The 14342-nt window shown below is 39.2% G+C and overlaps 3 protein-coding genes across 3 annotated transcripts in view; all 3 read left to right on the plus strand.

Moving 5' to 3' along the window:
* Positions 1-14342, plus strand: part of CADPS2 (calcium dependent secretion activator 2) — a 453461-nt gene that overhangs the window by 164296 nt on the left and 274823 nt on the right. The window lies entirely within an intron of this gene.
* RNF148 (ring finger protein 148) lies at positions 5247-6545 on the plus strand. The gene has a single exon (XM_082692258.1). The coding sequence runs from the start codon at positions 5464-5466 to the stop codon at positions 6373-6375; it is 912 nt and encodes a 303-aa protein (XP_082548384.1). The 5' UTR covers positions 5247-5463; the 3' UTR covers positions 6376-6545.
* RNF133 (ring finger protein 133) lies at positions 8568-10240 on the plus strand. Its single transcript, XM_082692257.1, has one exon. It carries the CDS (start codon positions 8809-8811, stop codon positions 9937-9939), a length of 1131 nt encoding a protein of 376 aa, XP_082548383.1. The 5' UTR covers positions 8568-8808; the 3' UTR covers positions 9940-10240.

The raw sequence follows: 14342 nt of genomic DNA on the forward strand, positions 1-14342 counted from the left end.
ACCTGACCAATGTTAATCATTCATTCAAACAAGCTCTCTTGAGCCAGTGCTCTTAAGTGTTTGAGAAATGTGAGTATTCTCTGGGCATCTTGGAGCTTTGGAGCTCTATACAACTAAGCTTCTTCATGCATCTGAAGGCATGAAGAAAGGAATAGAAAGGAATAGTATTCCTGGCTCACAGTAGTGAAGAAATCATGGTTAGTGATGTGGTGATTTAAAACGTGTGTGCTTTGGCTGTTTGTTTTTTCTAATATTCTTAATTACCAGAGCTTTAATGATACTGAAAGTCATTATGTTGGTTAATATAAAGAATAATGAAGAGCCTGAGTAAGTTCTGTTTTTTTTTTCTTTTTCATCCTTCTGGACCTGCCTTAGTACATAATATGTGACTTTCAAGGTAATTCAGAAACCTATGTTATTTTAAAACCTTACTGTATTTCACTTTACCATACTCAGAACTCTTTTCTGGGTTGAGAAATACTAAGAGGAGGAGGTCCATTTGTATGTTAATCTTTTCTTGCATATGTCTGAGAATATGTAAGAGTAGTGATTAACTTATGGGAGAAATTGAGAAAATACATTGTTTAGAACTTACAGTTTACAATAAAATATAATAAAATGTTGGGGCGCCTGGGTGGCTCAGTGGGTTTAAAGCCTCTGCCTTCGGCTCAGGTCATGATCCCAGGGTCCTGGGATCGAGCCCCACATCAGCTTCTCTGCTCTGCGGAGAGCCTGCTTCCTCCTCGTTCTCTGTCTACCTCTGCCTACTTGTGATCTCTGTCTGTCAAGTAAATAAGTAAAATCTTAAAAAAAAAAAACAAACTATATATATATATATATATATATATATATGTATATGTATATAAAATAAAATGTTAAGCTAAGATTGTTTTATTTTTAAATATCTTTTAAGATAACTACTTTCAGAAAATATGAGCCTTATTTTCTTTTTGGTGATTTTCCATGAACTACTTAGGGTCAGTAATCTGTTCTGCCAAATCCCATTATGCTACATTTAATTACTTGCAGAAAAACTACATAGTTTCCTAGCTTAAATGAACATCCAGTGTGTTTTGTAGATTCCTGGAGATCTCGAATATCATAGCCTGGGGTACCATGACTTGTGAAATAATTAATTGAACAATGTTTTTTCAATATTCCCTGTATCTTTAAGATACTATTGGAGTGATGCTATGTGAATATATTTGGCTATTTCTCTCATCAGAGTAGAGATTTCTGGAAGTTTGAGCATTCTTAACAGAAGTTGATGAAGAGCAGAGGGATAGAGAGAGGTCACCTGCTTTACTCACCCATAACTTAATGAAAATTATAACCTTCCTCGAAATTTTAATTGGAACCTGGAAGTTAAAATACATATATGCACATTCCAAATTTGTGTTTAACTCCTTTCTCCTTACTAGACGATGACCTCCTTAATACAAGAGCCATATTGTGTTTCTTGTAATATAGACCCTGGCTCCTGTCAGTACAGAGTATGGAGTGTGCATTACATGTTTGTTATGGTTAAAGATAATTTAAATGTTGTTCCTTTGGGTAAAACTAAGGAATTTAGAGCCTGTAACTGTTTTGTTTCCCTACTCACATCCACTTTATACTTTTTTCCCTTAGTGGCAGAGTACCAGTGAGGTTTGCAGTTCCCCTTACCACATTCTCTGCTAGGGGACTTGTTCTCCCCAGCAAGGTAAACCATGATTAACCTGAGTTTCTACTACGTTTTCTAAGGGATCCGTTAGGCATGGGTTTGTGAAGCACTGCTAGCCAGAGGGACATCAAGATTTTTAGAGATGTGGCAGAAGGAGTCTCTTTGTGCTTCTGGAGGGTCTGCCATTCTGCCTGTTGATATATGGAACAAGAGGAGCTGCCTTCAGGGATCATGAGGTGAGCCTACGTAAGATGAAGAGCAGCGTACATGGGGAGAACGACAAGATGGAAGCAGAGGGGAGTTTTGAACCCCTGGATCAGCCGACCATAGAAGTATAAGTCAGTTCTCTTTAATCGACCTGCAGAGTTCAGAGTGAAAACTTCTTTCACCTTGCTGGTGAAAAGAAAGGAAGTCTGTAGATTGAATAAATAGTCTAAAAGGAACAGATTAGAATAGCATCAGTCCTTCAGTCCACATGCCCTTCTGCTTCTTCTAACTATTCAACTGTCCCAGCCCCAGGATAGAAGACTCTGGGGTCTGGTCCTGATAAAATAGATGCAGTTTGTAATGAGGTTTCATGGACTGATAGGTTGCTTGTGCAGGTCTCCATTGTTTCTATTCCAAGGAAAATGGGATAGGATGAGGGCATCATTTTTGATAGATGTATTGTCAGTTATAAAAACTTACTCCCTGATACGAACTCAGAAGTGGTTGTTTTTCATGGAGAAGTGAGTTTTGGGATGGTTCCTTCCTCCCAAGCCTGTTCCGTTAGTTTCTCAGCCTTAGTATTGACGTTTAGGACCAGCTAATTAATTCACAGAACATCATATGCATTTGGGGATGTTTGAAAGTGTCCCTGGCCTCTACCAATAGATAGATGCCAGTAGTTTGTATTGTGACAGTCAAAAATATCTCCAGACCAAAAAAAAAAAAAAAAATCTCCAGAAATAGCCAAGTGTCCCTCAGAAGGGAGCATTGTCCCCCATTCGGAAACCACTGTGTTGAAGGCAAAGGATTGTTTCTTATGGTTGCATTTGTTCTAAGACGCAGGCAGAAGACTCTCACTGCCTTAATCACTTCACCTTATGGTGAGAAAAATATAATGAATTAGTAAATTTGTCAAATCTTCCCAAACATCCAAAGAACCTTGAGATTTGAGATGTTTTGAGCCAAAATATATTTACTATTTAAACTCTTTACCCTTAAAAATTAGAATTGTTTTTTCTTACCATTTACTGAGGCATAAATGACAAAAATGGTATATATTTAAGGTGTACAATGTGATGGTTTGATATATGTATACATTTTGATACAACAATTAAGCTAATTAACATGCCCATCCCTTCACATAGTTACCCTTTGTGTAAGAGATAAGGACACTTAAGATCTACTCTTTTAGCAAATTTTGAGTGTACATTATTATTTCCTATAGTCACCATGCTGGGCATTAGGTCTCTACAACTTAATGATTTATTTTTTTAATAAACTCATTTGGAAGGAGGTAATTCCAGTGTTTTAAATTCTATTCCAGTGGTGTTTTTCCTCAAGTGCAGCTGACACACCATGTTACATTTACTTTCAGGCGTACACATAAGGTTTGGACAAGTTTATACGTGATGCTCTGCTCACAAGCGTAGCTCCCATCTGTCACCGCACAATGCTGTTACAATACCATTGACTATATTCCTTATGCTGTGGTGTTTATACCCATGACTTAGAGATGACTTCTTAAAATCCTACCCCCAAATGCTAAATAATCACAGGTGTAAACAGCCTCCAATGTGATGATGTAAACCGTTGTCTTAGCCAGGCTTTTCTTCGTTGCTATTAATAGAATGGGCCAGGGATTCACTTGGGGTTGAAGCTGGGAAAAATCTACATTTTATCTATCTTTACGACACGACGATCAAAGAAAATGGTAGGAACGATCCAAGTTTGTTTCCAATTTTATTTTTAAAAATGAATATTAAATATTATGGGCAGGGGAGTACAATTAAATGCTTTTATCAAAATGAAAAATTCTTTCAACATGACTCTGGTTTCTTTGTCTTTTTGTCTGTGGTGGTGAGGTGGTTGTTGTTGTATCCCCAGGGTGTTAAAGCATGCCTAAGGGCATACGCTGTGTCCTCTGTAAAGTGAATAACAAATGTTTGAGTGTTGCCAATTTATTGGAGCCTTGAAACAGACTTCAGGTGAAGACTTCAAATAGAAGCAAACCAGCATTAAAGAATCTTTAAAGCAGTAGAGATGCTGTGGTTTGCAACAATGAAATAATACAGTGATAGGTGACGGTTGTGGTCTTCCTTTCCTCAATCTGCTATTACCCTTCCAGTTACCACACCTGTTAATTCAACCTTTGCAGTAACTCGGAGACTTGTCTGTGCCTCTGCTTCTCTTCTGCGCTCTTTCAGGAGTCCAAGCCACTGTCTACTTAAGCTCATCTCACCCCTCTACTCTCCAACTCCAGTTCACTTCCCACAGTGGGCAGCCAAAGTGCAGTGGATAACAAGTGAATGTTTTGAAATGCTTATAAGTGGCCTCCCCAGCCTGGAGCCCTCCAGCATGGTTCTCTTGTCCTGGGGACCTAATCCGAAGCCCTTGGTTGTAACATTTCGTCCCTGAACGCTGACTGCTATTTGCTTTCCTCTCTCATTAACTTTCGCACTCTCTCCTCTCATCTTGGCAAACACCTATCGCTTCCGATCCTTCTACTTGCTGTGTTCTTTGCTGTGCTGGGGTCTTGAAACTGGCATTTCCTCTCTCTGAAATAGTATTCTTTTCTTGGGTAATTCTGATGTGTCTTTCAAGTCTTAGACTGAGTACCGCTTCCTTAGGGGAGCAATGCTTTGGACGGCTCATCAAAGTCTGACTCCTTTTATATTATTCTTAATACTCTGGTTTTCCTCTCAGAACCATACTGTCTCAACTTTCAACTATACACCTGGTTTGTGTTTAAATCTGCCCCCACGAGATAGTGCGCGCCAATAGGTGTGTGTGCATTTGCTTCTCCACTGTATGAACCAGACAGTGTTTGCCTAACACACAGTGGGTTCTTAGTAACTATTTTAGTGAAAAGTTGAATTCCCCTTGTATGTTGGCAATGTATCAGTCTTACAGCATGTTTATTGTCCTCATGTTGAATCTGGGATAAGCATTTAATGTTGAATCTGGGATGAGCATTTAATATTGGAAGAGAGTCAGAATGAGTTGTTCCTACTGTCCAAAGATTAGCATATTGGATAGCATAGAACCATGCATGAGAACTGGTGACTGGCCAACCACATACACTAATACATAAATGATTTATACTTTGCTTAACAGAAAAACAATGAATATAAAGTATTTTTTAGGCAGCTTTTCATTTAATCCAGAACCGGAGAAGAAACTCAAGGCTTAAAAATAATAAATTTCCCCATTTATTGCTTTAGAGTTTATTCAAATTGTTCTATCCCATGAGTCCTAGCTTAGTAGCTTTTTGGCCAATAGGATTTCAGCATGCAAGGCTCTAATATAAGCAACTGGATTGGCTTAACTACCTCTGATGTCACAATTTCCCCATTAGGAAGTCATAGTTTTCTTGAAATCACATTGTAGTAATAACAGCTCTTGTTATTCTGTTTCATTATAAGAAACGTAATGTACCAAAAATAAAAATGCTGGAAGGAGCAGCATACCTTTGATCGACGCAGACCTTTTTTCATTAATGTGCTTTGATATCTACTGCCAACCATTGGAGTTAGCTTCTTTGTTTTACGATTGACTTTTTGTTTTCGTTCGTCAGTTACTAGGCAGATGGAGGAATGAGCCTACTTCGAATTACTCCTTCAACTCATAGTTCTGTTTCATCCCAACTGTTGAGGCTTAGCGTCTTTCTACTACTTAGCCTTCCTGCTTCTAAAGGAAAAGCCATTTGGACAGCCCACCTGAATATAACCTTTCAGGTGGGAAATCGGATTATATCAGAATTAGGAGAGAGTGGCGTTTTCGGAAATCATTCTCCTTTGGAAAGGGTGTCTGGTGCGGTGGTACTTCCTGAAGGATGGAATCAGAATGCTTGTAATCCTATGACCAACTTCAGCAGGCCTGAACAGGCAGACTCTTGGCTGGCCCTCATCGAACGGGGAGGCTGTACTTTTACACATAAGATCAATGTGGCAGCAGAGAAGGGAGCAAATGGGGTGATCATCTATAACTATCCAGGTACGGGCAACAAAGTGTTTCCTATGTCTCATCAGGGAACAGAAAACATAGTTGCCGTGATGATAGGCAACTTGAAAGGCATGGAACTTTTGCACTTGATTCAGAAGGGAGTCTATGTGACAATCATCATCGAAGTGGGGAGAATGCATCTGCCATGGCTGAGCCATTATATCATGTCTCTGTTCACCTTCCTGGCTGCCACAGTTGCCTACCTTTTCTTGTACTGTGCTTGGAGACCTAGGGTGCCCAATTCTTCCACCAGGAGGCGAAGACAGATAAAAGCAGATGTGAAGAAAGCTATTGGTCAGCTTCAACTGCGCGTGCTCAAAGAAGGGGATAAGGAACTAGATCCAGATGAAGACAGTTGTGTTGTTTGCTTTGACATTTACAAACCCCAAGATGTAGTACGTATTTTAACTTGCAAACATTTTTTCCATAAGGCATGCATTGACCCCTGGCTTTTAGCCCATAGGACATGCCCCATGTGCAAGTGTGATATTTTGAAAACGTAAACCTGGAGAAGCTTCTGAAGATGTAATCAAGTCTTTCCAAAGATTAAAATGAAATGAATTCTCTTTTAGCACTTTATGTAGAGAAAAAAAAAAACAACTTCATCTTCTCTACCTAAGTACTAAAGAGGATGACACTTGTGTGTTTTAAAAATAAAACTCCTCCATATCATGCCCAGTTATTTGAACTTGTTGTTTTTTCATTAGGTTGCTACGTTTTTGCCCATATCCAAGTAAGAATATTAGTATATGTTAAAAGCAAGTTAGTCTGCAAGCTAAAATGGTTGTGACATTGAGGCCACAGGGAGTCGTGATACTTGAAGGTTTCTTTTTTATATTTTATTTCCATATTTTTGATAACATATTGCTGTTAACTTTGATTATAGAGTTAGATCTTGATTTAATTCTCCATGGTTAATTAATATCAGGAAATGGTTTTCAGAGGTACTGAGTAATGTGTTGTAAGTAATTATTTTAGATGATAACACCTCTGGTTATGTAACTAAAATATTTTAAATGATTATAAGCTTCATTTAGGATCACACCAAAAAAAATCACTTTTGTTTGCCAAAGCCCTTTAAATCCTAGTATAGTGAATTAGCTGCGGTAGCAGATTTCCTTTCTAGAAGTGATGTTAGTAAATAATTGTTTTCTTAAAATACTGGTGGTGTGTGGTGAGTGTGTTTCGGGCCATTTTGATATAGATCTAGAGTGGAACTAAAATTTTAATTAGCATTTCAAGTTCTGTATTTTACTTCTCTATTTGAGTAGATAAACACAAACACCTATGTGTAACAATAAGCGGCTGAAAGATTTGAGTTCTAATTTTGACAAATATTTCTGGGTGAAATGCTAAACCATTGATATCCAATTTGGATGGCACTGAGTCTACAAACATGTACTACACACTTGGGAGAATGGGTTGTACGGAAATAAAATCAGATTAATGGCCTTTGGGAAAGAAAATGGACCGTGGTGAGCTATAGTTTACACGATAATATTTTCTTTTTATTCTGTTTTGGTTAGGTCTATAGGGCCTTTTCCTCCTTTCCTGCCTCAAATTATTTTGATTCACATTTCATAAAAAGAACTAGCTCCCTTAATCCTGGTAAGACCCAACCAAAATGGTCTCTTAGTGTCCTGTGTGTAAAGGTCAGACCTTTGTGTTCAATGTCAAAGTTCTTGGTTTCCTAGCTAGTGGATAAGAACCACTGAGATACCCTCAGGAAAGTGTGTGACAGCACCAGGGGTTGGCCACATTCATTAGCTCACACGTTGTTTTGGTCTCGAGTCATTTTGTGCCATTGATATAAGTGCAGCAAAAATAAAGGCAGAGCTGACAATGGGTGTGTGTGTAGAGGGTGGGTCTACCAGGGATGTTGATTTTGACAAAGGTTTTGTTCCATGCATCTATGACCTTTAACTGCTGTTGGTGGTTAACTCTAAATGGGAACCTTAACGTTTTTCTTTTTAAAATCAATAGCTGCCTTTTTGCTTAAAATGAATTATGCTAAACTAGACTGCTACATATAATTTTTTGCTTCTATTCTTCCTTTCTTCCTTCAAAATACTGTTAGATCAGTAGCAGATGCCAAGATCTGCGGAGAAAAGAGATTAGTGTTCTTGACCGCTGTCATCCCTATGGAGAATCAATGTAAGAGTGAAGAAGGGGAGCTGAAGTAAGCTAACAGGATTTGGAAATCAAAATCCTCCTTTTAAAAATCAGAATCAAAATCAAAGTAAACCAACATACCTGAGCAAGCAGTCATTAAATAAATTTAGTGTAATGGTTTATAGGCTCACCAAATGTGAGTCAAAAGTGGTATTAGAGTCCACTGCTTTTACCACATAATTATTCCTAGTACTAATTTCTAATTATTTAAAACTTGCCATTTTATTACGTTTCCTTGATGTAGTGTCAAGAAAAATGGCAATCCCGTGGCTTTCTTGCATATGCTTTCAAGTTTTGTATGTGTACGTGTTGTATGAATTTTATATTTTTTTGTTGAAAGTGCTACCTGTTAACATGTAGCTCAAGGATTGAGTTGACCTTACAACCTAGAAATCACCCATAACAGTATTTGAACCATTCAGGCCGTACATTTCTAGCAGGCTCAAAGCTCTTCTCTAATTGGCTGTGTTGCCTTTTATGTCATAATCACATTACCCAACTGTAAACAGCATCTGGAGTTACATTAGTGAGACTGCGATTTTTTTTTCAATCTAAAGTGTTTCTCTTTCTCTCTCTCTAATAAAACATCTGAACCTCCTAAGACATCTTTAAAAATTTCTGACAAAAAACATGCTGGAAGACTGTGAAACTTGTTTTCACCCAGAAGATTTTTCTCATGTTGTTATTCTCCATTGATTGTCAACAGATGTGGAAGCCACATCTTTCTTTTGGGTTGGCACTTCAGTCTCTAGGTAAGGAGAGAGATGAATCTGCTCAGGCTTGGCACTCACGGAAACAACCCTGCATCTTCCTGGCTTGTGAAACTCGGTTTTCTTTGGCTTCTTTGTCAGAACTGTTGCAGAGCTAGTGCTGTTTGGACTGCTTACATGAACATATCCTTTCACGTCGGGAATCGTATGTTGTCGGAGTTGGGGGAAACCGGAGTCTTCGGAAGAAGCTCCACTTTGAAGCGAGTGGCAGGAGTTATCGTGCCACCAGAAGGGAAAACTCAAAATGCGTGTAATCCCACTACCAGTTTCAGAAGATCAAAGAACTCCGAGACCTGGCTCGCACTTGTTGAACGGGGAGGTTGTACCTTCACGCAGAAAGTTAAGGTAGCTGTGGAGAAGGGAGCCAGTGGCGTGATCATCTACAACTTTCCCGGAACTGGTAATCAGGTTTTTCCCATGTCTCATCAGGCATTTGAAGACATCGTCGTGGTGATGATCGGTAACCTGAAGGGCATGGAGATTTTACACTTAATTCAGAAGGGAGTTCACGTCACAGCTATAGTTGAGGTGGGGAGAAAACACATCATCTGGATGAATCACTATTTTGTGTCTTTTGTGATTGTCACAACTGCTACTTTAGCATATTTCATCTTTTATCATATTTGGAGACTTTGGGTAGCAAGGATTCAGAACCGGAGATGGCAGCGGTTAACGACCGATCTCAAGAAAGCCTTTGGCCAGCTCCAGCTTCGGGTGCTGAAGGAGGGGGACGCGGAAATCAGTCCCAACGGAGATAGCTGCGTAGTTTGCTTCGAACCCTATAAGCCTAACGATACAGTTCGTATTCTCACTTGTAAACACTTCTTCCACAAGAATTGCATCGACCCCTGGCTTCTGGCCCATGGGACATGTCCTATGTGCAAATGCGACATTCTTAAAGCTTTGGGCATTCAGGTGGATGTTGAAGATGGAACAGAATCTTTGCAAGTTCTCATGTCGAATGAATTGTCTGGTAACCTCCCTAGTGAAGAGGGGACAAACAACGAACTTCCTCCTGCGAGAGAGTCCGACAAAGTGACCAGTGTGGTGGAGGAGGAGGAGCCCACTCCTCGGAATGACAGCCAGCCTCCTGCAGTAGCAGAAGACGTTCCTCCTTCACCTTGACAGCATTGCCTTTGAGGAAGTGGATTAAACCTGTTTGTCAACTCAAGTCCTAATACTGACAAGCAGTTGGTTTGTTTGAAGTGTGGTTTTTGTGTCCCTTTCTGTTACTTTGCTAACTTTCTCCATTCTCCGTCAAGCAGAAAAAAAGGCCTAGCAGGGTTTTTGTTTGTTTGTTTCCTTTTTTTGCCTTTGCTAAATGTTAACCTTTTGTCTGTCTGTCACTCCTGTGAGTATATATGTTTGTTTCTACATACAGGTGCATGTTAAAATCATGGACAAATCTTTCCCCCCTAAATGTTTGTTCATATATTGGGCTCTATTTTGGTGAGAAAATTAATATATTTGCATGTTTCTTATACAGAAACCACCAATTAAGTTTGGAAAAGAAAATTTATCCTTTACATGCTAGGAAGAGTAATAGCTTTGAGACTATATATATATTTATATGTATAAATATAAATATCTGTATATATAAATATAAATATAAATATAGTGCAGTATATTACTTTTGAAGTCATTGTGCTGTGTTTTTCATTCTTAGCCTGAAAATGATGCTATATGGAATCTTATTACTATTACTCTTAACAAGCAGTTCTTTTCAAGCTATTAGTACCCTTTATGTGATTCGTATATGCATAATAATAGCAGTTTTAAAAGCAAAACATTAGCTCTTTTAAATAATTCTATATCCAGTGTTGCTTATAATTAATACATGTTTATAATGTGTAGAAAGATTTAAGTGATAAATCCTCTGATGTTTAGTTTTCCCATGGGTTCCACCATACTATCCAGTTTGTTTTGCCATTAAATATTCAAAATCTGCTAGGTTATTTTGGAGCGATAGGTATCACAATGTAGATGTTAATTATGACATCTTGGGATTGTGTCTGCTGTATTGTGTTTACTTGGGATTTGTTCACTGTATTCCCAGGATCTAGCATAGTGCTGGGCACTCAAATACTTTTGGTGAAGGAATGAGTACTTTTCTCATAATGTAAATATGTGTTAATATGAAAAACTGGGGCAGTTTATCCCCATAATACACAATAATGGGAAGTTAATCCTGAAAATTTTCACCCTAAATCTCCTTGACAAAATGGAAAACTATGATTTTTAGCTCAGAATCCATTATTTCAATTTAGCATGCATAATTTTATTTTATCACGTTAGTCACCATACAGTAGATCATTAGTTTCTGATGTAGTGTTCCATGATTCATTATTTGCATTTTAACACCCAGTGCTCCAGAGCGTGCATAATTTTAACAAGGACCTTTGAACTCTCCCGGACTAATAGTGAGGTTTTAGTTCTTGTGCAACACTAGAGAGAGATCTGTTAGGAGTGATTTCTGGAGTTTAAGGCTAACACTGGAATTCAGAGACAGGTGGATGGGCCACTGTTGGTTCTAAGTATAACACCAAGCAAGACTGAAAGAGGGAGAATCAATCTTCTAAGGCTGGGGAGAATCGCCACACAGCACAGTGCATCCATGACGACCAGGTCGGCGGGGGGCGGGGGTGATGGTGAGAGGTGGGTGAAACCTGACTGGATACACACAGGCTTTTTAATACCCAATCCTGGAGAGCTTGGACTAAGTTAATCAAAGGAGATGTCCTTTGAAAGAACCGTAGAGCACCCATACTGTGGAGGATTTAGTAGGAATGCGGTTATGAGGAGCTCAGTTTATCTGGCAGAATGAAGTCAACTTCTGAGGTACTAAGCATTGCATTGAAAAGGCACAACCCTGAGGATGCTTTGAGGGGCCACATCTAGTAGGATCTAAGGCTAAACCAAGATAAGTTGAATTTGTCAGACTGGCCACTGTTGGCATCTTTGCCCCCAGGGCTAGCAGCTCATGGGGTGGCTAGGGTGGCTTTCACCAGCTGTCCAAGAGTTTGACTGGAAGTGAATGTATCTGGCAGTGCTGGGAGTCCCCGAATCCAGGTTCTAGAATCATTGTCATTCTTTGTCATCCTAGCAAATTAACCTGGGGTGTGTGTTCTCTGACAGACCCAGAACTTGAAGAATATTTTGTTTGCTCTTCACACTAACCTTGCTCTTGGCTTCTCTTTCTGTCCTCCTCTGGAGCCTCATTGGTTTCTTTCCTTGGTTCATCATTGCCAGCCTAAAACCTGACCTATCATGTGTATGAAATGAATGTTTATTTACTTTAATAATTCAGTGCCTTGTTAATAAGGGCATTTAATCCAATGTGTGCTAGCCTCCATTTGACGATTTTCAGTGGATGCCCTTTGAAGGGTGTTAGAACTTACGTTTGGGTCAGGGAGTTCGGGAACTCGTATCGCTGAGTGCCTATCATGTAGCAGGCAGTGGACTGAGTGCTTCCCATTTGCTTTTTCTTATGTCAGAACAAAACAGTTTTAGTTTTGTCTTTAGAGTGTTGTAAACAGATCAATAAACCACTTTTAGTCTGCGTTTAATAACTAGGACCTGGAAATAAGACTACTATGTCCAATGTAAGGTATTCTTTGTAGTAGATTTCTACCTACTTTGGGGTTACATCATTTTCTCTTACACATAGTGATGTAAATAAATTGTCATAATGGCATGGGATTATAATGTGAAGTGTTTTGCCCCTAACACCAGTGTCGCGGTGGATTTCCCTTGTATATCTTCTTTGTATATTTTTGCATTCTCTAGTAGTTTGATTCCCCACACTCACCTCTAATGGGGGTTGATATTCCTTATAAAAATGCAACTTTTTAAAATTACTGGAACAATTTAGATTTAATGTTAGTAAAGTGAAAAGGATTCTAAACAAGGCGACTACTGATTGGGTGATGCAATAGGTGATTTTATCTATACATTTCCTTGTATTACAGGACACACTAAACTGATTGTATCCCTGTCTCTTACCATAGGTGAACTACAAGGCAATTGCACTCTAGAGAGATGTTGGTCAGCCATAATATTTACCATAGTGTGAGTACTTCAGACGGTTTAGTGAGTTAGGATCTGGCGTCTTGGGATCTTGTATTTTAGTGTCTAGTTCGTGTTTTCTCCCTTTACAAACTTACTGGTTTTTGAAATAGCACACAGTAATCGAGTGGGGGAGGGGATCAAAATTTGGAGAAACACTGATGTAAAAAGAGTAAGCTTTCACCTATTGCTACCGTGTGAAGGAGCCACAACAACTCCATGTTCTTGCTCCCCCATTTACTATGTGCCCCAGTTTCTGGATTTTATCATTTATTTGGCTTTGTATTTAGTGCATTTTAAAATGTTTAGTACTTAGTGCTAAGTGATGGAGAATAAGGATTATGAGTTATTACGATTACCAACATATGACTTAATATATGCCTGGCTTTCTAAAACTTAAAAGACCATTTTTGGCAGAGGAGGGCGTGATGCACCTGAAATGCGCAGACCCCTGTGCACACAGGTATCGAAGCTCTACATCACCTCCCTCCACAGAAAACGCCCTTTTTCATAGAGAGACCACCTACAAACATCATATGTGGCTTCACAATTGTGCTGTCGTCTTTGACCTCCAGGATACTGCTGCTTGATGACTTCAGCTGCTGACATGACCTATAACAGTTTAACACGTACCCATCAATAACTGCATAGAACTTACTTAATAAATGATTATTAATATAATAACTTAGTATCCCATTCTTTAGACGAGAATATTAGAGAAGCTCTCTAAGAGGCTAAGCAGTTTGTGGCAGGATGTGTGGTTGACCTTGGTCTGGTTTCACAGCTCCGGTCTTCACCACTACCCTACAATTAGCTTGAAAAGTAGTGTTTAAGGAGAGAGTGTTGAGAGGAGGCCTGTTTAAAGGACTTTAGGGATTGGGCCTTAGAAGAAAACCTCTAGCTAAAAGATATTGGGAATGCTAATGGGAGGGTAGAAGTGGTAACTGTTGAAAGCTCAATGTAATTAGTGATAAAGGGGGGTTAGTGGGTGAGTTTGTGGGCAGGGTGTATCTGAGAAGGGAGAGTTGAACTCCAGGGGAAAGCCTGCTTACAATTAGGTTGTACTGATTCTGAAATTGATCTCTTGTGGAAAGAGTGAATTTGTGTGTGTGGTGGGGATTGTCTGTGTAGCCTTTTTCCTTTGCAGTTTGAGAGGGTTAAAAATAATTTTTATAATCCCCCCCCCCCAACAATTGATATCCTTCCCCGTTTGAAAGTTTAGTGATAAACACAGTTGCCTATGGAAAAGGCCACCATGCTTTTATATCAGATGACCAGTATGTGTGTCCTTTCAACCCAAGGCAGAGCATCTCAGAACAGTAGTCTGCAGGCCAGTAGTGGCAGCATCACTCCAAATTGTTTGAAATGCGGATTCTCAGCCTCCACAGCAGAACTTATGGAGTCAGAAAGTTGGGGACTGTGGTGGGGGCAGATACCTGTTTTAACAAGTCTTCCTGCTGATT

The sequence above is a fragment of the Mustela nivalis genome (genome assembly GCF_964662115.1).
Source record: "Mustela nivalis genome assembly, chromosome: 12".
NCBI lineage: Eukaryota > Metazoa > Chordata > Mammalia > Carnivora > Mustelidae > Mustela > Mustela nivalis.

What these genes read in the sequence shown, in the direction of transcription:
- RNF148 (XM_082692258.1), top strand. Translation starts at nt 5,464, where the DNA reads ATGAGCCTACTTCGAATTACTCCTTCAACTCATAGTTCTGTTTCATCC.
- RNF133 (XM_082692257.1), top strand. Translation starts at nt 8,809, where the DNA reads ATGAATCTGCTCAGGCTTGGCACTCACGGAAACAACCCTGCATCTTCC.